The sequence below is a fragment of the Xenopus tropicalis genome, chromosome 5 (genome assembly GCF_000004195.4).
Source record: "Xenopus tropicalis strain Nigerian chromosome 5, UCB_Xtro_10.0, whole genome shotgun sequence".
NCBI classification, from domain to species: domain Eukaryota; kingdom Metazoa; phylum Chordata; class Amphibia; order Anura; family Pipidae; genus Xenopus; species Xenopus tropicalis.
The window spans coordinates 6,090,104-6,116,225 of NC_030681.2; the positions used below are offsets into that span (position 1 = coordinate 6,090,104).

The 26,122-nt window shown below is 45.4% G+C and overlaps 1 protein-coding gene across 5 annotated transcripts in view; it reads left to right on the top strand.

The window, feature by feature from the left end:
* clip4 (CAP-GLY domain containing linker protein family, member 4) overlaps positions 1 to 26,122 on the top strand; it is a 36,799-nt gene that overhangs the window by 356 nt on the left and 10,321 nt on the right. For 3 of the 5 annotated variants that reach the window (XM_031902170.1, XM_031902166.1, XM_031902169.1), the window contains exons 2-10: positions 2,597 to 2,674; positions 4,899 to 5,054; positions 6,652 to 6,791; positions 8,906 to 8,999; positions 13,018 to 13,179; positions 14,530 to 14,648; positions 18,428 to 18,664; positions 23,477 to 23,612; positions 24,923 to 25,057. In XM_031902170.1, coding sequence (XP_031758030.1) covers positions 4,916 to 5,054; positions 6,652 to 6,791; positions 8,906 to 8,999; positions 13,018 to 13,179; positions 14,530 to 14,648; positions 18,428 to 18,664; positions 23,477 to 23,612; positions 24,923 to 25,057 — 1,162 coding nt within the window. In that variant the 5' untranslated portion in view covers positions 2,597 to 2,674; positions 4,899 to 4,915. Of the gene's footprint in view, positions 1 to 2,596; positions 2,675 to 3,913; positions 3,936 to 4,898; positions 5,055 to 6,651; positions 6,792 to 8,905; positions 9,000 to 13,017; positions 13,180 to 14,529; positions 14,649 to 18,427; positions 18,665 to 23,476; positions 23,613 to 24,922; positions 25,058 to 26,122 lie in introns of those variants that run through there. The other 2 variants (XM_031902168.1, XM_031902167.1) reach the window with 2 other exon arrangements.

Consider the following 26,122-nt stretch of genomic DNA (forward strand, 5'->3'; position numbering starts at 1 on the left):
CCCGGTACCCTGTGCGTCTGTGCCCGGTACCCTGTGCGTCTGTGCCCGGTACCCTGTGCGTCTGTGCCCGGTACCCTGTGCGTCTGTGCCGGGTACCCTGTGCGTCTGTGCCCGGTACCCTGTGCGTCTGTGCCCGGTACCCTGTGCGTCTGTGCCCGGTACCCTGTGCGTCTGTGCCCGGTACCCTGTGCGTCTGTGCCCGGTACTGGAACTCCCACTCGTACTGTTGGCACAGGGAGTCATGGAAGGTGCTGGGAGTCACACAGGGGGCACCGGGAGGTACTGGCATTTAGTCTCAGGGGGAACTGACAGCTACTGGGGTCTCATTCCCTCACTGTGTGGTACCGATATGTCTGTGCCCTTCTGTGGGGCTGCCCCCCCCCTCTACCCCCGGCATCATAGCCAGTTAGGGGGGGATTTGGGGTGAGTGCTTATTTGTGCCCTGGGTACCCCTGGAACTATAGCGGGGTGACTGTTACCCCAATGTTTCTATATATCTGTAACCTTGTTATGGGCTAAGGGGGCCCAGCCTGAAGGCCAGTTAGGGGGGGATTTGGGGTGATTGCTTATTTGTGCCCTGGGTACCCCTGGAACTATAGTGGGGTGACTGTTACCCCAATGTTTCTATATATCTGTAACCTTGTTATGGGCTAAGGGGGCCCAGCCTGAAGGCCAGTTAGGGGGGATTTGGGGTGAGTGCTTATTTGTGCCCTGGGTACCCCTGGAACTATAGCGGGGTGACTGTTACCCCAATGTTTCTATATATCTGTAACCTTGTTATGGGCTAAGGGGGCCCAGCCTGAAGGCCAGTTAGGGGGGGATTTGGGGTGAGTGCTTATTTGTGCCCTGGGTACCCCTGGAACTATAGCAGGGTGACTGTTACCCCAATGTTTCTATATATCTGTAACCTCGTTATGGGCTAAGGGGGCCCAGCCTGAAGGCCAGTTAGGGGGGGATTTGGGGTGCTTATTTGTGCCCCGGGTACCCCTGGAACTATAGCGGGGTGACTGTTACCCCAATGTTTCTATATATCTGTAACCTTGTTATGGGCTAAGGGGGCCCAGCCTGAAGGCCAGTTAGGGGGGGATTTGGGGTGAGTATTTGTGCCCTGGGTACCCCTGGAACTATAGCAGGGTGACTGTTACCCCAATGTTTCTATATATCTGTAACCTTGTTATGGGCTAAGGGGGCCCAGCCTGAAGGCCAGTTAGGGGGGGATTTGGGGTGAGTGCTTATTTGTGCCCTGGGTACCCCTTGCCATGACTGGATACAAAAAGGCCCACACTCTATGGTACTGGTGTATTGCTAAGATTGGATTCGGAGAGGCCACACTCTATTGCCCCTTTAACTGAGGAGCGGAAAGTATAACTATACCCTAATAGTGCCCTGTGCTTTTAGCTAAGCATCTGCATTACAATACTGTCAGCTGTGGGGTAGGGAAGGGGTTAAAATGAGGCATTAAACATTAATCCTCTTATGTACTTGCTGTGTACTGCCTTGTGCAGAGTGGGGCAACATTCTTGAGTACAACCTATAATGCTAGTATAATATACACTTGTAAATAAGGCATTATAAATATATATAAATAATGGGTAGGGGGTGCCATAGTGTTTCCCTTAGACAGTACAGTATGGGGGTACAGCTTATTGTGTGCCCAGAACATTCCCTCTCTGTATATTTGTATTTATACATATGGGTAGGGGGTGCCATAGTGTTTCCCTTAGACAGTACAGTATGGGGGTACAGCTTATTGAGGCCCCAGGACAAAAGGTTGTGTAGTTGTGCAGGTTACACAATTTGCTGGCTGTCAGTACCAGGCTTTATTGCTTGTGTGAATAACCTCACACAGTGATCTTATTGTGTGCCCCCCCCCCCCCATTATCTGGCACGAGCCCCACACGTAGCCATTGGCAGCCTTGTGCTTCTTGTTGTGCAGTTAAAGGGGTCTAACTTTTAGTATTTTATATATTGTCCCATTCTTAGCAACTTTTCAATTGGTCTTCATTTTTTATTTTGTATAGTTTTTTTTAATTACTTGCCTTTCTCTTCTGCCTCTTTCCATCTTTCAAATGGGGGTCACTGACCCCGGCAGCCAGAAACCCTATTGCTCTGTGAGGCTCCAGTTTTATTGTTATTGTTACTTTTTATTCCTTATCTTTCTATATTAACTCTCTTCTATTCATATTCATGTCTCTCTTTCAAACCACTGCCTGGTTGCTAGGGTATATTGGACCCTAGCAACCAGATAGCTGTCCAAATTCCAAACTGAAGAGCTGCTGAACTAAAAGTTAAATCATTCAAAAACTGCAACATAATAAAGATAAGACCAATTGGGACCTGCACGGTGTGTTTTTTACGTTATATAATCCGAAATGCTTTCCTTGGCATTCTTGTAAATATAAAGGCGTGCCCGGGATTATCTCACAAATCCTCCCCCTCCCTGTAATTAACCCCTGATATTGCATGAATATTAATTAAGCGGTTTCAGCGGTTTTAAAGTTTTATGTAAGTGTTGTTGCCACTGAAAGCATTGCCTGTTCACTGGTTCCGACTCCTGAAACATTGTAGCAGAAGTTCTTTTCTATTTTTTTTCCAGGTCTGTTCGTCGGTTGGATTCAGCCATGTTGTTTCATGAGTCGGAACCAGCAGGGCAGAGAACATAAACAGCCAGACGGTATAGCATTTACATTTACTAATTGCATAAGGATTTTACATTTATGTTGCATAGAATTACACAAAGTTTTCCTGCATTTTACACCGTTTTTGGGCTCCCACCAATATTGAATGCATAATATGTTTTCCTGGATTTTCTTAATGAGAAATCTGCAAGGTCTCCAAGCAGGAAAGCTGATTATGTTGCTTTAATTAAAGGGGGGATGTGAGGACTCGAAGGTTGGGGCAGGGGGGCTTATTTCTGCCCTTAGACTTATATAATCGTGTAATTATTGGCGCATTTTGCCTTTTTCCAGGTGCAATTATAAACATGAAAATGCAAATACTGAATGTTAATGCAATTTGCAGTGCAAGAGCTTCCTGTTCTGAAGAGCTTACAATCTAGTTGGGCAAAGGGAAACTAAAGTGCTGGAGAAAAAAGTGCTGATCGCAGTTCCTTGTGCCCCAAAGGGTGGGGAGGCTGTGGCACTGGGGTTGGGTGCAGGGTGGCATCTGAGGACAAGTGGAGGCTGATTTTGCCTCGGGTATAAAGGAGGGGGATCTCAGGGGTGAGGGGCGGGAGAAGAGCTTACAATCTAGTGAGACAAAAGGGCTGGAGAAAAAAGTTCTGATCACAATTCCTTGTGCCCCAATGGGTGGGGAGGCTGTGGCACTGGGGTTGGGTGCAGGGTGGCATCTGAGGACAAGTGGAGGCTGATTTTGCCTCGGGTATAAAGGAGGGGGATTTCAGGGGTGAGGGGTGGGAGAAGAGCTTACAATCTAGTTAGACAAAGGGAGACAAAAGGGCTGGAGAAAAAAGTTCTGATCACAATTCCTTGTGCCCCAATGGGTGGGGAGGCTGTGGCACTGGGGTTGGGTGCAGGGTGGCATCTGAGGACAAGTGGAGGCTGATTTTGCCCCGGGTATAAAGGAGGGGGATCTCAGGGGTGAGGGGTGGGAGAAGGGCTTCCTGTACTGAAGAGCTTACAATCTAGTTAGGCAAAGGGAGACAAAAGGGCTGGAGAAAAAAGTTCTGATCACAATTCCTTGTGCCCCAATGGGTGGGGAGGCTGTGGCACTGGGGTTGGGTGCAGGGTGGCATCTGAGGACAAGTGGAGGCTGATTTTGCCCCGGGTATAAAGGAGGGGGATCTCAGGGGTGAGGGGCGGGAGAAGGGTTAAGGCGTGGGTGTGGGTGGTGTAGGGAGGAGACAAATATGACAGGAGAAAAGGAGCTGAACTGGGACATAGGCATGTAAGGAGCTGCACATGAGGCCATGGAGGGTAAGAATAACACTGATCAGTATTAAAACTACAACTCCCAGCATTCCTGGCAGGCTTCAACTAGACACCATAGTGTAGTAATGGCATTAGGGCACAATAGCAATTGGCAATTCCTTGCAAACATAATGTTTATTTTTTTTTTTATCTCTGTCTCTATGGTCAGTGACTCCAGCAACCAGGTCGCCCCTGCCTCTCTTCTCTTGTATTTTAGGGTGAAGACACGCAGAGCTACTAGTAGCAGCTACTTGTCACAGCTACTAAACTCCAGAAAATCTCCTGCCATAGACAATACTGAGAATTGCCTCTGCTAAACACACAGTGAGACAATTATCAGTAAATGCTCAGCATTGTCTGTTTTAGTAGCCACAACAATAGCTGCTATTAGTAGCTCTGTGTGTCTTCACCCTTAAGGGTGACTGCCCTCTTTCAAACTGCTGCCTGGTTGCTAGGTTAAATTGGACCGTAGCGACCATATAGCTGCCAGACTGGAGAGCTGCTGAACAAAAACTGGCAATACTAAAAAATGAAGACCAATTGCAAATTGTCTCAGAATATTAATATTGAGCAACCCCTTTAACACTTTCCCCCAACTCTTTAGGGCCAGACGCCCCCGTAGTGCAAGCATATCCGGCAGCTCCATGTACCCCCTGCTCGCTGTTAATCTGTCATTGGTGGCAAAGTGGGGGGCTCCCACCCCGAGAGCTAGGGGGCCCAAATGAGAATGATTGGGGGTTACTTTTATCTGTAATATTTGTAGGACAGAGACTTGGCCTCCCTGCCTAACAGCTGAGCAGTGACCTATAAATCAGCTCAGTTATTGGGCAGTCAGAACTGGCAGTGTAAGCACAGAAAGCTGAGCGGGGTGGAGCAGCCGGTGATGGAGGGGAACAGGTGTCGCTCGCCCCCGGGTTCTACGTTACACTTTCCCCTCGTCATCGCCATGTTTTCTTGCTTCCCGCACAGGTGGCGCCCCCTAGAAGATGACAATTGAGGATTTGGGAACCGGTCGCCTTGAGAAAGACTCTCTCCGTGTGGTTAGAAATTACCGGGCTTATTACGTGGGCTGCAAGAGGCCGGTGACCTTCTCCATCTGTGCCGCACCCATGCCTTCCGACTGCGGTGAGTGGAGCGCGCCGTGCGTAGAAATGCCATCATGCCACTAGGGATGTCGGCAAGTAGGACAGTTGCCCTCTGTGAGCTGCGGCTGCTGAGCCATAAAGGGTATATTTAGGGAAAGGGGCAAAGAAAAGGGGCCACGTGCTTAATACTTAATGGGGTTGTTTACCATTAAATTAATTTTTAGTATGATGTAGAGAGTGCTATTCTGAGATAATTTGCAATTGGTCTTCTTTTTTTTTTTTTATAATTGTGTTTTTTGAATTATTTAGCTTTTTGTTCAGCAGCGCTCCAGTTTTGAATTTTGGCACCTGTCTGGTTGCTAGGGTCCAATTTTACCTAGCAACCGGGCAGTGGTTTAAAGGAGAGACAGGGATATGAATAGAGGAGGGCCTAAATAGAAAGTTAAGTGATAAAAAGTAACAGAGCAATAGGCTCCAGGCTGCTGCTGGCTAACAAAAGCCGATCACTGATTGGTTGCTGTGGGTTACTGCCCATGTTAAGATTTGCCCAGTGTTAATAAATGAGCCCAGGTGACTTGACACAGTGGGGCTCTTTCATTAACACTGGGAAAATTTACCCGTGGGCAGTAACCCACAGCAACCAATCAGTGATTGTATTTTTTCAGCCAGCTGCAGGTAGAACAATGAATGCAACAATTTGATTGGTTGCCCTAGGTTACTGACCATGGGCAGATTTGCCCAGTGTTTTTGAATTGACCCCAGGCATGTATCACACAGTGGTCCCATCGGTTCATAATACACTGACCTCTGTATTTTTAGGCCTCTGTAAAAAGAAAAAAAACTGCATGAATCACAAGTTGTAGTAATGTAATACACTATGTTAGCCTAGGAGCAGTAACCCATAGCAACCAATTGCTTTTAAGTAGGTGGGCAGTAAATTCTACCTGCTGATTGGTTGCTATGGGTTACTGCTCCTGGGCAAACTTAGTGCCTTTTATTACATAACCCCCTAAAGCACTAGTAGTGCTGGAGAAATGCACAGTAAATTCCAAAGCAAGTCACAACTCCATACTCACATCTGCTACTGGTAGTAGCACCCCCTGAACCAAGAGACTTGCCCTGCAGTTCTTTGCCTCTTCCCCCCCCTACAAACACAGGGATTTGTGCCACTGGAGACAGTTTATTTTTATTTTTGATTTATTTTTTTTATGTCTAATGCTGTAAATCTGCAGCTCTCTAGTTTTGAATTTAGACTGCTTAAACCATCTGGTTCCTATGGTTGTTGCTACGGTCCCACATACCATAGCAATTAGGCAGTAGTTTAAATGAGAGACTGGAAGAAAGATCTTTCAGTTGTAAAAAGGACACCCATTTTCTATTCATTTCTATGGGATTTTTAGAAGTATCTATCAATGGGGGAAAGTTCACCATTTGATAAATATACTTCTAAATACCCCATAGGAATGAATAGAAAGTTGGGGAGTTCTTTTCATCTGCTTTGTTTTAAGGTGAGCTGTGACTTTAATTCTCTGATCGCCTAAAGGGTAACTCAAGCCTTGCACACTTCAAAGTTGCTCCCATGACCAATGTGTTGTTTTTTATATTATGTGATATTGAAATATGATTGGTTCCTACAGAATTCTCCTTCTTTGACCCAAACGATGCCTCCTGCCAGGACATTCTGTTTGATCCCAACACTTCCGTTCCGGAGCTGTTTGCCATCCTGCGCCAATGGGTTCCCCAGGTTCAGCAGAGCATCGATGTCATTGGTAATGAGGTAAGGTACCAGGGCAAAAACGCCAGCGGCTACAGGATCCCCAGTAGCCCCCCCGTCTGCTGTCCCCATATATATATATATATATATATATATATATATATATATATATAATTATACAGTTTGGCCATTTCCCTATGGGACCAAAGTGTAAATTATATCCTTATAAACGGTGCTTAGTCATGTCATCAGTTATATTCGTAGCTTAGTGATGTCATTTCTGCCACATGGCTCAATAAAACTTGTATATTATAATAAATAAAGTACCCCCTGTAAATATTAGAAGTCACCTCGGAGTTCCATGACCATATAAAAAGCCAGAGGCCATGGAACATGGTCATGGAACTCCTCTGGGACTTATAAAATCCCTATATGTTACAATAGGGGGCACTTTATTCACTATATATTATAAGGAACTCCTCGGGGGCTTATAATATCCCTATATGTTACAATAGGGGGTACTTTATTCACTATATATTATAAGGAACTCCTCTGTGGGCTTATAATATCCCTATATGTTACAATAGGGGGCACTTTATTCACTATATATTATAAGGAACTCCTCGGGGGCTTATAATATCCCTATATGTTACAATAGGGGGTACTTTATTCACTATATATTATAAGGAACCCCTCGGGGGCTTATAATATCCCTATATGTTACAATAGGGGGTACTTTATCCACTATATATTATAAGGAACTCCTCGGGGGCTTATAATATCCCTATATGTTACAATAGGGGGCACTTTATTCACTATATAATACACAGGAGGCATCCTGCAAATGGTCATAAATCAGTTATAAATCAGTTATAACCGCCACTTAGCGATATAATTTGTGTCACATGACTCACTGAAACAAATAACGTATCTCCTGTTGTAAAATATGAGGCTATTAGGAGTCGCCTACTTGGCCTGTATATAGTATAAGCACTCTGCCTTCTGCTTCGTGCTTTTTTTATAGCCATGGAAGTTCTTGGTAACTTATAATTACTGTATATACTCGAGTATAAGCCTAGTTTTTCAACACCCAAAGTGTGCTGAAAAAGTCACCCTCGGCTTATACTCGAGTCGGGTGCCATGGGTCCCTCCAGACTAGCACCCTCTGTCCTTTGTGTGCAAATTAAGCCAGCTGGGGGCAACTGTTAAGGCTTGGGTCATTACTGTTATAGGGCTGCTGAACCTCTGGGCCGGTTCAGTAAGTTGAGTATATAATATACAGCAATTCTAGACATAATCTTATTTACGCTTTAGTTCTCCTTTAATCAGATAGCCTTGGATCCAGTCCAGAGACCCTACACCCAATCAGTCGGAGTCTAACAAAAACACAAGACACCCTTTGTACACCCAGTTATTAAGTTTTATTCGACAGTGAAACGGCAGATTTATTGCTTTTGGTTTAGCGCCCCCTCCCTCTCCTTAATTTCACAAACAGCAGGTACAGTCAGTATACGGCGGATTTACTATGTAAAAGCTGCTTTTTGTTTTTATGATCTCTTTGGAACATTTTAGTTCTCTTTCAAGCCGCGTTCCCACAGCTTCTTGGGGAATAAAGAGGAGCCCAACGGAAACACCACGGGCTGTAAATATCCTGTTTCTGTACCAGGGCTGTGAGGCAAGGAGTGACAGATGGACTGGAAATATCAATGCTTGGTCCTTCCGATGACGGATGGAAGCAATGATTTAGTGCTTGATATTCCCCTTAAAGGGGTGGTTCACCTTCAAGTTCATTTTAATCTGTTATAGAATGCCCTTTTCTTAGCAACTTTTCAATTGGTCTTCATTTTTTAATAGTTATTGTATTATTTATTTTCCACTTCTGACTCTTTCCAGTTTTCAAACGGGGGTCACTGACCCCGGCAGCCAAAAAACAACAGCGTTTTAGGAGTCCCTTTGGCTGTACCCGCTTGTTGCAAAGCTGCCATGTTGTTTTCTGATTCATGTTTGCCCTTTTTTCACCAGCAGAGGGAGCTGATCATGGGATTTCTTTTTCCTGATGTATTTGGTAACTACGAGTTTAGGTAGAGGGTCACAAAGTGAGGGCGGCCTGCACGTTATAGTAAGGTTTAGACTGACTGCCTATGGTCGCCTCAAGGGATATCATCTTTTTCTTGTAGATCCTGAAGAGGGGATGTGGCGTCAACGACCGAGATGGACTCACCGACATGACCCTCCTGCATTATACCTGCAAGTCTGGGGCCCAAGGCATAGGTAAGGCTAGTACTGTACTTACTGTATAGGTAAGGCTAGAACTGTACTTACTGTATAGGTAAGGCTAGTACTGTACTTACTGTATAGGTAAGGCTAGTACTGTACTTACTGTATAGGTAAGGCTAGAACTGTACTTACTGTATAGGTAAGGCTAGAACTGTACTTACTGTATAGGTAAGGCTAGAACTGTACTTACTGTATAGGTAAGGCTAGTACTGTACTTTCTGTATAGGTAAGGCTAGTACTGTACTTTCTGTATAGGTAAGGCTAGTACTGTACTTTCTGTATAGGTAAGGCTAGTACTGTACTTTCTGTATAGGTAAGGCTAGTACTGTACTTTCTGTATAGGTAAGGCTAGTACTGTACTTTCTGTATAGGTAAGGCTAGTACTGTACTTTCTGTATAGGTAAGGCTAGTACTGTACTTTCTGTATAGGTAAGGCTAGTACTGTACTTACTGTATAGGTAAGGCTAGTACTGTACTTACTGTATAGGTAAGGCTAGTACTGTACTTACTGTATAGGTAAGGCTAGTACTGTACTTACTGTATAGGTAAGGCTAGTACTGTACTTACTGTATAGGTAAGGCTAGTACTGTACTTACTGTATAGGTAAGGCTAGTACTGTACTTACTGTATAGGTAAGGCTAGTACTGTACTTACTGTATAGGTAAGGCTAGTACTGTACTTACTGTATAGGTAAGGCTAGTACTGTACTTACTGTATAGGCAGCCAAAAAAACTATTGCTCTGTGAGGCTCCAGTTTAATTGTTATTGCTACTTTACATTACATATTTTTGTGTTCAGGCTCTCTCCTATTCATACATCAACCTTTCATTCAAACCACTCCCTGGTCGCTAAGGTAATTTGGACCTTAGCAACCAAATAGCTGTTGAAAATCCAAGCTGGAGAGCTGGAAACGGAAATAATTAAAAAACTGCTGATAATAAAAAATGAAGATCAATTACAAATTGTCTCAGAATATTACTCTCTTTATCGGGGATCCCCAAAGGGACTAGAACCTCATTGCCATCCCAGGGCATCGTTTGCCTCTCTGCTCGTTTGCCCCTTGTTCTCCTCTTAGTTACCCAACTTAGTGAATACTGTAACACTGCTTGGTTTGTGTGCACCTAACAGCGACCAGACACTTTCTGTCTTGGTTCAGAACCAAACAAACAAGCAAGAAAGGAGCACTTGTCTCTCTCCATTTGCAATGCATTTTACAAGCCATTACTATTAGATGGCACGGGGGCTGTTCTTGGCAAACACAGACGGAGGCCAATGCTGCTGATTGCTTTTCTGCCTCATAAAGCTCTGGGCAGGCTCCCAGATTGGGCATCCTGGCGATATCAGAATAAGTTCTGTGCAGGAGATCCAGCCGCCAAGATCAGAACGTGAGACGATTTAATGATGGCGGCTCGGCAGGACGAGGCCGGGTTGCGCTCCGCTGAGCAGAGTAACAAAGGAACACTTGGAGGGCTGCTCATGAGTCGCACACTTCTACTCGCTCTTGGGCTTCCATAGGGGAAACAGCCATTTTCCCTATATATAGTACAAGTAAGGTTAGGGCACCCCATTGGGACGTTAATTGTTGGGTGCACTGTGTGCTCTGTAGCTGCATCAGATTATTTCCATATATATTGTAGTCCTCTCCTGACAGGTCTCCCTTGGCTCCATTATGATATGATAATCTGCCCAGAGGCCAAATGATCCAATTGCCCTAACTGGGTTCAGATCAGGCTTGATACCTGTTTGTTTCATCCAATGCATATTGTGCACTTAGGGGATTCTGCGTCCTCCTATCTACATTTTCAGTTTAGTTTCAGGATTTAGAACTACAGGTATGGGATCCCTTATCCAGTAACCTATTATCCAGACAGCTCCAATACGGGAAAGCCATCTCTCATAGACTCCACTTAATCAAATAATTCTCATTTTTAAAAATGATATCCCTTTTCTCTGTAATAATAAAACAGTACCTGTACTTGATCCCAACTAAGATATAATTACCCCTTATTGGGGCAGAACAATCCTATTGGGTTTATTTAATGGTTAAATGATTCCCTTTTCTCTGTAATAATAAAACAGTACCTGTACTTGATCCCAACTAAGATATAATTACCCCTTATTGGGGCAGAACAGCCCTATTGGGTTTATTTCATGGTTAAATGATTACCTTTTCTCTGTAATAATAAAACAGTACCTGTACTTGATCCCAACTAAGATATAATTACCCCTTATTGGGGGCAGAACAGTCCTATTGGGTTTATTTAATGGTTAAATGATTCCCTTTTCTCTGTAATAATAAAACAGCACCTGTACTTGATCCCAACTAAGATATAATTACCCCTTATTGGGGGCAGAACAGCCCTATTGGGTTTATTTAATGGTTAAATGATTCCCTTTTCTCTGTAATAATAAAACAGTACCTGTACTTGATCCCAACTAAGATATAATTACCCCTTATTGGGGGCAGAACAGCCCTATTGGGTTTATTTAATGGTTAAATGATTCCCTTTTCTCTGTAATAATAAAACAGTACCTGTACTTGATCCCAACTAAGATATAATTACCCCTTATTGGGGGCAGAACAGCCCTATTGGGTTTATTTCATGGTTAAATGATTCCCTTTCTCTGTAATAATAAAACAGTACCTGTACTTGATCCCAACTAAGATATAATTACCCCTTATTGGGGCAGAACAGCCCTATTGGGTTTATTTAATGGTTAAATGATTCCCTTTTCTCTGTAATAATAAAACAGTACCTGTACTTGATCCCAACTAAGATATAATTACCCCTTATTGGGGGCAGAACAGCCCTATTGGGTTTATTTAATGGTTAAATGATTCCCTTTTCTCTGTAATAATAAAACAGTACCTGTACTTGATCCCAACTAAGATATAATTACCCCTTATTGGGGGCAGAACAGCCCTATTGGGTTTATTTCATGGTTAAATGATTCCCTTTTCTCTGTAATAATAAAACAGTACCTGTACTTGATCCCAACTAAGATATAATTACCCCTTATTGGGGCAGAACAGCCCTATTGGGTTTATTTCATGGTTAAATGATTCCCTTTTCTCTGTAATAATAAAACAGTACCTGTACTTGATCCCAACTAAGATATAATTACCCCTTATTGGGGGCAGAACAGCCCTATTGGGTTTATTTCATGGTTAAATGATTCCCTTTTCTCTCTAATAATAAAAAGCAACGCAAAGGATTCTTATTTGTTAATATTGTATATCTGACCTATAAACCTACTATAATCCTATATAGACCGATAAACTGCTTTCTTCTTCACACACTTGCTTTTCGGGGGTGAATATCCCTTTAAGTTGCAATACGTTCTGCTGGTTTGATCTTTATTTGCCACAATTATATTAATCTAGGACGGTGCTAATTATAAACGAGGAAGGTCAGAGGCGAGAAGCTGCCAGTTCTTCTCATTATTATCACTAAACTCAGCCTGTTCCATGGGAGAAGCCGCTGCACTGGGGAAATGACAAGCTTTCTCGCCTATTAATTCTGAATGATTTGCTGGGGGGGGTGGGCTGAGCTTTAATACTATCCCCCTGGTATTAATAATAAAAATAAACTTGGTGTAAATGGGCTTTGGAAATTAAAAGACAAGTTTTTGCCTCATAGAAAAAACATAATTCCAAGCAACTTTCCAATATGAATTTATTACAAAATGTTAGTGCAATGTTGCAAAGCTCAGTCTCCCCCAGCGAGTCAGGTCTGTTAGGCTGCTCCTTGCGTTACATTGTTTCAGTCAGAGCCCCCAGGGCAGGGAATAGAAAGGGACAGACACTGCTTCTAATAGCAATTATATATATATACAAATAACCATTGCAGATTTGTAATGAATGTATATTGCAAAGCTGCTTAGAATTTTGTTGGGTTGACTTGTCCTTTAACCACTTACTGTTACTTGTTAGTGTATTTCTATGTTCTGTATTTGTAGCCAGATAGAAAGTTATACTACAGTTTGACACACAGTCACATTTCTGCCCTAGGAGACGCCGAGACGGCGGCGACGTTCGCTTCTCGCCTGATCGACCTGGGGGCAGACATCAACCTGCGGAGCCGCTGGACCAATATGAACGCTCTGCACTACGCAGCCTACTTTGACGTCCCCGAGCTCATCGGGGTTATCCTGAAAAACTCCAAGCCAAAAGGTAAATTTAATATAAGGGAAACGCTGGGTGAAGGCTTCTTATTGTTGATGTATGACTTTTCTTTCTATTGAGGCCCTCTCCTCAGGGCCGCCTTCAGGGGGGCACAGTCATCCCGGGCCCGGAGAAGTTTCACTTTTAAGGGGTGCCTGGCTGTGCTATAGTTGTCTCATTAGCTCGGGCCCCCTTTAATCAATTACGGGCCCTGTCCTCCTTATAATTGGGCATAGACCCTTGAGGAGAAGAAAGAAGACTACAAAGAAGGAAAAAGTTTAATGGCCACCAATGTATTAGGGGGGCACACTGGTCACCAATGTGTTATGGGGGCGCAATGACCACCAATGTGCTATGGGGGGCACAATGACCACCAATCTGTTATCAGGGGCACACTGGCCACCAATGTGTTATGGGGGCACACTGGCCACCAATGTGCTATGGGGGGCACACTGACCACCAATGTGTTATGGGGGCACACTGGTCACCAATGTGTTATGGGGGCACACTGGTCACCATTGTGTTATGGGGGGCACACTGGCCACCAATGTGCTATGGGGGGCACACTGACCACCAATGTGCTATGGGGGGCACACTGACCACCAATGTGTTATGGGGGCACACTGGTCACCAATGTGTTATGGGGGCACACTGGTCACCATTGTGTTATGGGGGGCACACTGGTCACCAATGTGTTATGGGGGGCACAATGGCCACCAATGTGTTATGGGGGGCACAATGGCCACCAATGTGTTATGGGGGGCACAATGGCCACCAATGTGTTATGGGGGGCACAATGGCCACCAATGTGTTATGGGGGGCACAATGGCCACCAATGTGTTAAGGGGCACACTGGCCAGCAATGTATTGGGGGGGGACACTGATGGGAGGGGCCATTGGGCGAGTAGCCCTGGGGGAGGGGGCCCAGAAAATGTTGTTGTGAGTGGCCCCGCGATTTCTGATGGCCGCCCTGCCTCTGCTATTCATATTCCTGTCTCTCATTCAAACCACTGCCTGGTTACAAGGCCAATTTAGACCCTAGCAACCAGATTGGTTCTGAAATTCCAATCCACAGTTGGATTGAACATGAAGCTAAATAATTCAAAAACCACAAACAATATAAAATGATGACCAATTAAGTAAATTGTCCCAGAATATCACTTTTAGTTTTGAGAGACAAACATTGGGAAGTGTTACATGGTGAGTGGAGGAACTTTCTCCTGAGTCCGTGGGGGATTCATAGGGAGAAGCAAATTCAGTATTTTTCCAGCTGAATAGAGAAATGCGACATTTCCTTACCGCGCGCGTTTCACAGTTCAGCGCATTTCCAGCCCCGCTGTGTTTATCTGTTTCTTCTAGATGTGGATGCCACCTGCAGTGACTTTGATTTCGGCACGGCTCTGCACATTGCGGCCTCCAACCTGTGCCTGGGAGCGGTGAGAAGCCTCCTGGAACATGGAGCTAATCCTGCCTTCCGGGTAAGGACCAGCCGCGCACTCCCATAGGGTCTCTCTGTATTCTGCGTGTAAGGACTTTCTCCAAGGGAACTTAATGCCAAGCTGCAGAACTTTGTATTTGCTCTCATCAGCAACCGAGGTATTTGTCCTGCCCTGCTTTATGGCTGAGATTCTAGCTATCTGTATAACAGAGCATTCTGTCACAGTGGCACAGATCCTATCTGATCCCCCCATTGTAAGCAGCAGTCCTGCCCTGCTTTATGGCTGAGATTCTAGCTATCTGTATAACAGAGCATTCTGTCACAGTGGCACAGATCCTATCTGATCCCCCCATTGTAAGCAGCAGTCCTGCCCTGCTTTATGGCTGAGATTCTAGCTATCTGTATAACAGAGCATTCTGTCACAGTGGCACAGATCCTATCTGATCCCCCCATTGTAAGCAGCAGTCCTGCCCTGCTTTATGGCTGAGATTCTAGCTATCTGTATAACAGAGCATTCTGTCACAGTGGCACAGATCCTATCTGATCCCCCCCATTGTAAGCAGCAGTCCTGCCCTGCTTTATGGCTGAGATTCTAGCTATCTGTATAACAGAGCATTCTGTCACAGTGGCACAGACCCTATCTGATCCCCCCCATTGTAAGCAGCAGTCCTGCCCTGCTTTATGGCTGAGATTCTAGCTATCTGTATAACAGAGCATTCTGTCACAGTGGCACAGATCCTATCTGATCCCCCCATTGTAAGCAGCAGTCCTGCCCTGCTTTATGGCTGAGATTCTAGCTATCTGTATAACAGAGCATTCTGTCACAGTGGCACAGATCCTATCTGATCCCCCCCATTGTAAGCAGCAGTCCTGCCCTGCTTTATGGCTGAGATTCTAGCTATCTGTATAACAGAGCATTCTGTCACAGTGGCACAGATCCTATCTGATCCCCCCCATTGTAAGCAGCAGTCCTGCCCTGCTTTATGGCTGAGATTCTAGCTATCTGTATAACAGAGCATTCTGTCACAGTGGCACAGACCCTATCTGATCCCCCCCATTGTAAGCAGCAGTCCTGCCCTGCTTTATGGCTGAGATTCTAGCTATCTGTATAACAGAGCATTCTGTCACAGTGGCACAGATCCTATCTGATCCCCCCCCATTGTAAGCAGCAGTCCTGCCCTGCTTTATGGCTGAGATTCTAGCTATCTGTATAACAGAGCATTCTGTCACAGTGGCACAGATCCTATCTGATCCCCCCATTGTAAGCAGCAGTCCTGCCCTGCTTTATGGCTGAGATTCTAGCTATCTGTATAACAGAGCATTCTGTCACAGTGGCACAGATCCTATCTGATCCCCCCCATTGTAAGCAGCAGTCCTGCCCTGCCATATAACTGTCAGTATATATATATATATATATGGAGTCAGCATTGCCCGTGTGTTTTAAGCCCTTGGCAGTTTTTCAATAATCACATTATCTTGTTTGGACTTGCTACCCCAGAACTAGCCTGAAGGTCTTAAAGTACCTAAAATATCTTGAATATTTTTGAAGAATTTTGACCCTTTATTTTGATTTATTGAAGGTTTAACACCAGTAATTTAAAGGTATTCTGTCATGATTTTTATGGTGTTTTTTATTTCTAAGTACACCATAAAATGTAAATTTATTTCTAAATGACACTGTTACACAGCAAGTAATTCCCTCTGTCATTTAACCTTTTATTCTTGTACCAACAAATGTATTTGTAGCTGTAATATTGGTGTGTAGGCGCCATCTCAGTGCCTTGTGCCTGAGTCTGAGCTTTCAGCCAGCGCTACTCATTAGAACTGCTTTCAGCTAACCTATTGTTTCTCCTACTCCCATGTAACTGGAGGAGTCCCAAGCCGGACTTGGATTTCTTACTATTGAGTGCTATTCTGATACCTACTGGGAGCTGCTATCTTGCTCCCTTCCCATTGTTCTGCTGATCGGCTGCTGGGGGTGAGGGGGGGTATCACTCCAACTTGCAGCGCAGCAGTAAAGTGTGCCTGAGTCTGAGCTTTCAGCCAGCGCTACACATTAGAACTGCTTTCAGCTAACCTATTGTTTCTCCTACTCCCATGTAACTGGAGGAGTCCCAAGCCGGACTTGGATTTCTTACTATTGAGTGCTATTCTGATACCTACTGGGAGCTGCTATCTTGCTCCCTTCCCATTGTTCTACTGATCGGCTGCTGGGGGTGAGGGGGGGGGGGGATATCACTCCAACTTGCAGCGCAGCAGTAAAGTGTGCCTGAGTCTGAGCTTTCAGCCAGCGCTACACATTAGAACTGCTTTCAGCTAACGAATTGTTCCATAGACTCTGTTTTAACCACATAATTCTAATTTTTAAAAATGATTCCCTTTTCTCTGTTATAATAAAACAGTACCTGTACTTGATCCCAACTAAGATATAATTACCCCTTATTGGGGCAGAACAGCCCTATTGGGTTTATTTAATGGTTAAATGATTCCCTTTTCTCTATAATAATAAAACAGTACCTGTACTTGATCCCAACTAAGATATAATTACCCCTTATTGGGGGCAGAACAGTCCTATTGGGTTTATCTAATGGTTAAATGATTCCCTTTTCTCTGTAATAATAAAACAGTACCTGTACTTGATCCCAACTAAGATATAATTACCCCTTATTGGGGCAGAACAGCCCTATTGGGTTTATTTAATGGTTAAATGATTCCCTTTTCTCTGTAATAATAAAACAGTACCTGTACTTGATCCCAACTAAGATATAATTACCCCTTATTGGGGCAGAACAGCCCTATTGGGTTTATTTCATGGTTAAATGATTCCCTTTTCTCTGTAATAATAAAACAGTACCTGTACTTGATCCCAACTAAGATATAATTACCCCTTATTGGGGCAGAACAGCCCTATTGGGTTTATTTAATGGTTAAATGATTCCCTTTTCTCTGTAATAATAAAACAGTACCTGTACTTGATCCCAACTAAGATATAATTACCCCTTATTGGGGCAGAACAGCCCTATTGGGTTTATTTAATGGTTAAATGATTCCCTTTTCTCTGTAATAATAAAACAGTACCTGTACTTGATCCCAACTAACATATAACGTAACACAGAGATTACAAGGTGTGTGGGTGTCGGTATATTATTCTGTGAAAAACAGGAAACCCACTCAGGAAACCCCAAAAATGCATTTTTTTTAAACATTTCTATTTCTTCTCTCTGTTTTAACTATATAAGCATTTATAGGGAACGTTCTTATATATGAATGAACCCATAACCAGGCTGTAGATGGACCTACAGTTTAATTTATAAGTACAATTTGCATATGCCAATTAGGATAAGGAAGGGTTAAACATTTTCAATTTCCGTGGCAAAAAGGTCCGGTTCAGCCAACGGCATAGATTGGGTCGAGTCCTGCTGAAAAAGGCCAAATCTTGACCTTGGATTTGGTGCCTCCCTACTGTTTTGTCCGAAACAGTTTGTGATTTCCCCATCATCTTGGTTTGTCATCCAAACCTCTGCCTGGTTGCTAGGCTAAGTAGGCACCCTAGCAACCAGATAACTACTTAAAGCCCAAACGTAGAAGTGTAATACAACCTAGAAAATGGAGCATGAACAATAACTGCTGAATGATCTACGAGGGGGTTGGTTCTGCTGGGGCATCTCAGAGGGCCACCAAATAGGCATTTGGGCACCTAAATCTGCCAGTCAGTGCGGGTGTTTGCAGTTTAACTCAGCGGCGGGAGTTTTGGTCCAACTGGCTAATAGTTGGCGTATTGTAAACCATTAGTGTTATTGTCACTGTGCTTCTCTGTAGGACGACAAAGGACAAGTCCCAGCAGATGTGGTTCCTGACCCGGTTGACATGCCGCTGGAAATGGCCGATGCCGCTGCCGTAGCCAAGGAAATCAAACAGATCCTGCTGGATGCCATTCCCTTGTCCTGCGATCTCTCCAGGGTCACCCCCACGGGCCGTGAAACTGCCCCCAGCATCTCTTCCCTCTTGGCGGCCGCTCTGAAGATCGGGGACAGGGTGCTCATCGCTGGCCAGAAGGTATAGTCAGAGAGGTTTTGGCTCTGCATGATATTGGGAGGGGCAAGGATTTTGTAATTCAAGCAGTGGGTGGAGCTACAACACTCTGATGGCACCTTACAGAGAGAGCAGTAGGGAGTCTGTAACACAAGCAGTGGGGCAGCTGCAACACTCTGATGGCACCTTACAGGGAGAGCAGTAGGGAGTCGATAACACAAGCAGTGGGTGGAGCTACAACACTCTGATGGCAGCTTACAGGGAGAGCAGTAGGGAGTCGATAACACAAGCAGTGGGTGGAGCTACAACACTCTGATGGCAGCTTACAGAGAGAGCAGTAGGGAGTCGATAACACAAGCAGTGGGTGGAGCTACAACACTCTGATGGCAGCTTACAGAGAGAGCAGTAGGGAGTCGATAACACAAGCAGTGGGTGGAGCTACAACACTCTGATGGCAGCTTACAGAGAGAGCAGTAGGGAGTCGATAACACAAGCAGTGGGTGGAGCTACAACACTCTGATGGCAGCTTACAGAGAGAGCAGTAGGGAGTTGATAATACAAGCAGTGGGTGGAGCTACAACACTGATGGCAGCTTACAGAGAGAGCAGTAGGGAGTTGATAATACAAGCAGTGGGTGGAGCTACAACACTGATGGAAGCTTACAGAAGAACACTGCTGCCACCATAAAGGATGAGGAATATGAAGACATATACATTAGTTGTACTTTATAGCATTAATTACCTCAGCTTTACAATGCAGTTTATTGTTAGGGTTGGCTGGGGCGAGTGAGATCATTACAGTACGTGGGCCAATGGAATGTGTTTTAACTTGAACTCTGCAAACAAAATGAGGTGATGGAGAAAACCTTGACTTAAAGGGGAAATAGCTTTGATTTCACAACCAAAAATTGTTGGGAAACCTGTAAATTCTCTTTTCATTTAGCCAGAGGAGTTTCCTTATATGGGGGTCACTGTAATTAGATTATATATTTGGCTCAGAGATTGATATAAAGAATTTATTAGGCTTTCCCTGAGTCTGTGGAGTTTGTGTTGCTCTTACTCTGAGTGGCCACTGGGGGGAGCTCCTGCCTAGCTTGCAGCCTTCCTATTAGCTTATATACTGAGCATATTTTTAGCACAAATATTTTTAAACTTCTGTTTATTATGAACGTATCTGCTTCGCTCATCCACTGTTCCCAGCATCCCAAGCCCTGTAGGGGGTTACAGTTCAGCATCAGCAGAAGGGATATACAAACTGAGTGGGCATCACTGTAATAAGTGATTAGAATTGTCTTTGTGAGGGGCCAGGGGGTCTTTTACAAAGGTGTTTTTTTATGGCAATTGCTATTGACCAGTCTAACCAATCAGAAAGGATTTTACTACAAGTAAAGAGACAATTGGGCTCCCTATCATCAGTTGCCAGTAAGTGAATGACAGGGGAGGAGGGACTTAAACACTGATGTTACAAATTGTAACAACTTCCCCACAGCTTACAGACAGCATGCAGGAACTACATAACCCACAATGCATTGCTCTGGGATGTTCCTTTCCTTATTGGCATCACGTGTGCAGCAGGGAATTGTGGGATTGGGAGGAGGCAGGCTGAGGCGACTACTGTCTACAGTTTATTGGAGCCACAAAGTAGTCAGCCGGTCCAGCAGGGGGACAGGAGGCGGGGCTTAGGGAACAGGGGGCGGGGCTTAGGGAACTGTTCCAAACCAGATTATTACATTATTATTATTATTATTATTATTAATAATAAACATCATGGAAAGGCTGCATATTGTTTAATTGATGTATATTGCAAAGTTGCTTGAAGTTTACTTTTCAAAAAGTTGTGTTTGGGTGAAGTTCCCCTTTAATTGTAGTCGGTGCCAGTGCAGGAGTAGGGCTATTGTATATCTCCCGTTGCTGCATATCTGCCCCCCCCCCGGGGTGGAATTGCTGTGAGGGCAGATATGATTGTTGCAGGGCTCCAGTGGGAGCCATTGGATTCCGTTATTGCCGGCGCTTTCAGCGAGGAGCCAAATGTAGGCGATTAATGCTGCGGGATGTAATTATTGGTAAGTATCTCCCCGTCAGCCATTAAACACTGCGGCAGTAATTAGCTGCCAACCCGCTGCCCATAAATCAGTCTCCTCGGCTCGGGGAAAGCTTCAGATATTTGCCATAACAAAAGTGGAAAGCGGCCAGAAGCCATTTGCCTGCAATGATCCCCCCGACTCGCAGGGAACCGGGCACACGTGGCCCTATGTTGGGCCTCAGCTGGGAGCACAGGGACCCCAAACACACTGTGTTGGCCACTGCGGCCGGGCAAGATGGCTGCAACAGGTTGGGCAGCTCAGCAGGTGGCAAAGCAATTGGGGGTGTGGCTGTGGCAGCAATGACTCATTAGGGGCAGGGCTGTGGGAGGGGTGACTCAATAGGAGGTGTGGCTGTTGGTGAAGTGAGTAAGTAGGAGGCAGAGCTGTGGGAGGGGTGGTGTTGGAAGGATCAAATCATTAGGGGCAAGGCTGTGGGTGGGGTAACTCAGTAGGAGGCGTGGCTTCTGGAGCAGTGAGTCAGTGCTGTGGGTGGAGTGACTCAGTGGGAGGCGTGGCTATCGGTGCAGAGAGTAAATAGGAGCCAATGCAATGGGTGGGGTGACTCAGTGGGAGGTGTGGTGTTGGGAGGATCAAATCATTAGGAGGCAGTGCTGTGGGCGGGGTGACTTGTGGGAGGTGTGTTGGGAGAATCAAATAGGAGGCAAGGCTGTGGGTGGGGTGACTCGTGGGAGGCGTGGCTGTTGAAGCAGTGAGTGAGTAAGTAGGAGGCAAAGCTGTGGGCGGGGTGACTCAGTGGGAGGTGTTGGGAGGATAAAATTAGTAGGAGGCAAGTCTGTGGTAGGAGCAATCAGTAGTAGTAGTAGGAGGACTGTGGGAGGAGTAATTCAGTAGGAGGCAAGTCTGTGGGAGTAGCAATCAGAAGTAGTAGCAGGGCTGTGGGAGGAGCAATCAGCAGTAGTAGGAGGGCTGTGGGAGGAGTGACTCAGTAGGAGGCAAGTCTGTGGGAGGAGCAATCAGTAGTAGTAGGAGGGCTGTGGGAGGAGTAATTCAGTAGGAGGCAAGTCTGTGGGAGGAGCAATCAGTAGTAGTAGCAGGGCTGTGGGAGGAGTGACTCAGTGGGAGGCAAGACTGTAGGAGGAGCAATCAGTAGTAGGCTGTGAAGGGCTGTGGGAGGAGTGACTCAGTGGGAGGCAAGACTGTAGGAGGAGCAATCAGTAGTAGTAGGAGGGCTGTGGGAGGAGCAATCAGTAATAGTAGAAGGGCTGTGGGAGGAGTGACTCAGTCGGAGGCAAGTCTGTGGGAGGAGCAATCAGTAGTAGTGGGAGGAGTGACTCAGTGGGAGGCAAGTCTGTGGGAGGAGCAATCAGTAGTGGGCTGTGGGAGGAGTGACTCGGTAGGAGGCAAGACTGTGGGAGGAGCAATCAGTAGTAGTAGGAGGGCTGTGGGAGGAGCAATCAGTAATAGTAGGAGGGCTGTGGGAGGAGTGACTCGGTAGGAGGCAAGTCTGTGGGAGGAGCAATCAGTAGTAGTAGGAGGGCCGTGGGAGGAGTAACTCAGTAGGAGGCAAGTCTGTGGGAGGAGCAATCAGTAGTAGTAGGAGGGCCGTGGGAGGAGTAACTCAGTAGGAGGCAAGTCTGTGGGAGGAGCAATCAGTAGTAGTAGGAGGGCCGTGGGAGGAGTAACTCAGTAGGAGGCAAGTCTGTGGGAGGAGCAATCAGTAGTAGTAGGAGGGCCGTGGGAGGAGTAACTCAGTAGGAGGCAAGTCTGTGGGAGGAGCAATCAGTAGTAGTAGGAGGGCCGTGGGAGGAGTAACTCAGTAGGAGGCAAGTCTGTGGGAGGAGCAATCAGTAGTAGTAGGAGGGCCGTGGGAGGAGTAACTCAGTAGGAGGACTAACAACATGTTTCACAGCCTAGAGCTCTGTTTGTAAACGGGCCTCAAGGTTTTGCTAGACTACACCTCTCTGCATCACGTTACTAAGCTTAGAGAGTTGTACCTGAGGGTTTAGCTCAGTAGGGGTAGGTGCCCTGTAGGTTAGTAAATACATTATGTCCATTGGGTAATATGTGAGTTTAATGGGGGGGGGGGGGGGGCTGCGCTACTGTATAAAATATATTAACCTTTTATGTTTCAATAGTAGGTGGGAATATCTTTTTCTGTTTATCTCAGTCCAGTCTGGTTACTGCCTGAGATTCCAATGGAACGGATTTTGTTCTGGGCTTTAATGGAAGGAATGTAATGATGGGCCCCGGCCAGTTAGTGCCCCGGGCTCGGGCTGGGCATTCTGCCCCCACTGGGGTATAGTGTCAGGCTGAACAGCTGTGATAACTGCCCCGCGCTCAGGCTCAGTGCCGCTCCTCAGTCTTACAGCCCAGTACATGGAAACTGTGGGATGGGTAACATTGGGAGCCTTATGATACTTTGGCAAACAAAATGGGGTGACCTTCGCATGTCCTTCAGGGCAGCCAGTCCTGTTAACCCCTCCTGGGCAATAATTGGGGTGCTGTGCCAGCTGCAAATGCCCTGTCATTTCTGCTCAGTTGGCATATTTTCAGAAAGGCTTGACATTAAGTTACAGAACAATTTAGTGACTTCTAATATCCTTATCATTTACAGTAGGGGGTACATTATCCCTTATAATACATGAGTGATACTCAGAGTTCCCTGTATAACTCAGCCTGCAGCCTTGTGCCTTTATATGGGCACAGAACCCCTCAGTGACTGCTAATATCCTTATCATTTACAGTAGGGGGTACATTATCCCTTATAATACATGAGTGTAATTCTTTTGTAGGTGGGCACATTGAGATTTTGTGGATCCACAGAGTTTGCATCGGGGCAGTGGGCTGGCATAGAGATGGATGAATCTGAAGGGAAGAATGATGGCAGCATTGGAGGAGTAACATATTTTAAATGTCCCCAAAAACATGGTATGTATTCCCCCCAGCAGCCGATCAGCAGAACAATGGGAAGGGAGCAAGATAGCAGCTCCCAGTAGGTATCAGAATAGCACTCAATAGTAAGAAATCCAAGTCCGGCTTGGGACTCCTCCAGTTACATGGGGGTAGGAGAAACAATAGGTTAGCTGAAAGCAGTTCTAATGTGTAGCGCTGGCTGAAAGCTCAGACTCAGGCACAAGGCACTGAGATGGCGCCTACACACCAATATTACAGCTACAAATACATTTGTTGGTACAAGAATAAAAGGTTAAATGGCAGAGGGAATTATTTGCTGTGTAACAGGGTCATTTAGAGAGAAAAAGTTCCCCATAAATATCATGGCAGTGTCCCTTTAATGTGCAGAAACAATAAGATCCATAAATTTAGGCCACAAGCCATATGATAATGCTGTATGGGCATATTTCTAGCAGTGGGGGGCCCACCGGGATTTTTCCCATTACCCAGTAGGCCAGTCTGACCCGAGCTGCCAGTTTAATTGCACAATGGGGAAAGGATTTCCTGGAATCCCCTGGACCAATCACGAGTGATTAATTTAGCAGTCACTACTACCCATATCTCTCTAGCTGGGGGGCTGACCAATATGGTTTATTTCTCTCCAATCCTTGAGGAAATTGCCAATTCCCTCCTACGGCACCGGCAGGGGGTCTGTGGAATAAAACCAAGCGGGGGGAACCTTTTAAACAAACACCGGGCAAATTTCCCCATGGGCAGTAACCCATGGCAACCAATAAAATTGTTCCATTCATTGTAGCTGGGTAAAGAATGCCAATCACTGATTGGTTGCTATGGGTTACTGCCCACAGGAAGATTTGCCCAGTGTTGATAAATGAGCCCCAGTGTTTCAGCAGTTTCAATTGTAGTGCCCCCCCCCAGTAGAATAAGTGCCCCCCCCCCCGCATTGAGTTGAGGAAATTCAGTAATATCTATAAAACAATAAATGAACCCAATCAACTCCCATTACAGACTGGGGGGGGGGGGCTGGTTTGACTGGGGGTGACAGTCTCTCCTGAATCTTGAAAAGGCCACTTGTATCTTTACGCCTGACCTGTTTCTGTAAACCGGACCTGAGGTTATTTACCCCCCTCTGTGTCTCTGGGAAATGTCACCCATTGCGTCAAAATATTCCTTTGCCCCCCAGAGTCCAACAGTAAGGCCGTGGGTCAGATTTTGCAAACATGAACCTACTTACTACAGGGACTTGGCTGGGTTAAATGGACCCGTTGTGGCTGCTCCGGCCCCTCCTTTCTCACCAGTTTCTCTATGGGATTCTGTTTCTTTAGGGATTTTCGCGCCTCTCTCCAAGATTAGCCGGGCGAGCGACTCCATGCGCACATTCATCAAAAGCGCCAAATCCGTCGCTTCCGTCCGATCCCAAAAGCCGGACCTCAGCCGCGTCACTTCCAAGATTAACACAGGTGAGAGGATCCGGCGCTGCCGTATTGGCCAATCAAAGCCCCCCATAAGGGCTCATTATGTTTGCTTAGTACCCAGGCAAGTTACATTGGCCATTTGAGACCAACATCTTGCTGATCAGACATGTTAGTAAATCAGTTATTATAGTGATCTGGGTAAATCATTATTGCTCCATTTCATTGCAAAGTTTAGTTACCTTCCAGTACAAGAAACATTACCATTAAAATACATACATGTAGCATGTACAGCATTCATTGACTTGGCACAGAACCCCTCAGTGACTGCTAATATCCTTATCATTTACAGTAGGGGGTACATTATCCCTTATAATACATGAGTGATACTCAGAGTTCCCTGTATAACTCAGCCTGCAGCCTTGTGCCTTTATATGGGGGGCACAGAACCCCTCAGTGACTGCTAATATCCTTATCATTTACAGTAGGGGGTACATTATCCCTTATAATACATGAGTGATACTCAGAGTTCCCTGTATAACTCAGCCTGCAGCCTTGTGCCTTTATATGGGGGGCACAGAACCCCTCAGTGACTGCTAATATCCTTATCATTTACAGTAGGGGGTACACTATCCCTTATAATACATGAGTGATACTCAGAGTTCCCTGTATAACTCAGCCTGCAGCCTTGTGCCTTTATATGGTCACAGAACCCCTCAGTGACTGCTAATATCCTTATCATTTACAGTAGGGGGTACACTATCCCTTATAATACATGAGTGATACTCAGAGTTCCCTGTATAACTCAGCCTGCAGCCTTGTGCCTTTATATGGTCACAGAACCCCTCAGTGACTGCTAATATCCTTATCATTTACAGTAGGGGGTACACTATCCCTTATAATACATGAGTGATACTCAGAGTTCCTTGTATAACTCAGCCTGCAGCCTTGTGCCTTTATATGGGGGGCACAGAACCCCTCAGTGACTGCTAATATCCTTATCATTTACAGTAGGGGGTACATTATCCCTTATAATACATGAGTGATACTCAGAGTTCCCTGTATAACTCAGCCTGCAGCCTTGTGCCTTTATATGGGCACAGAACCCCTCAG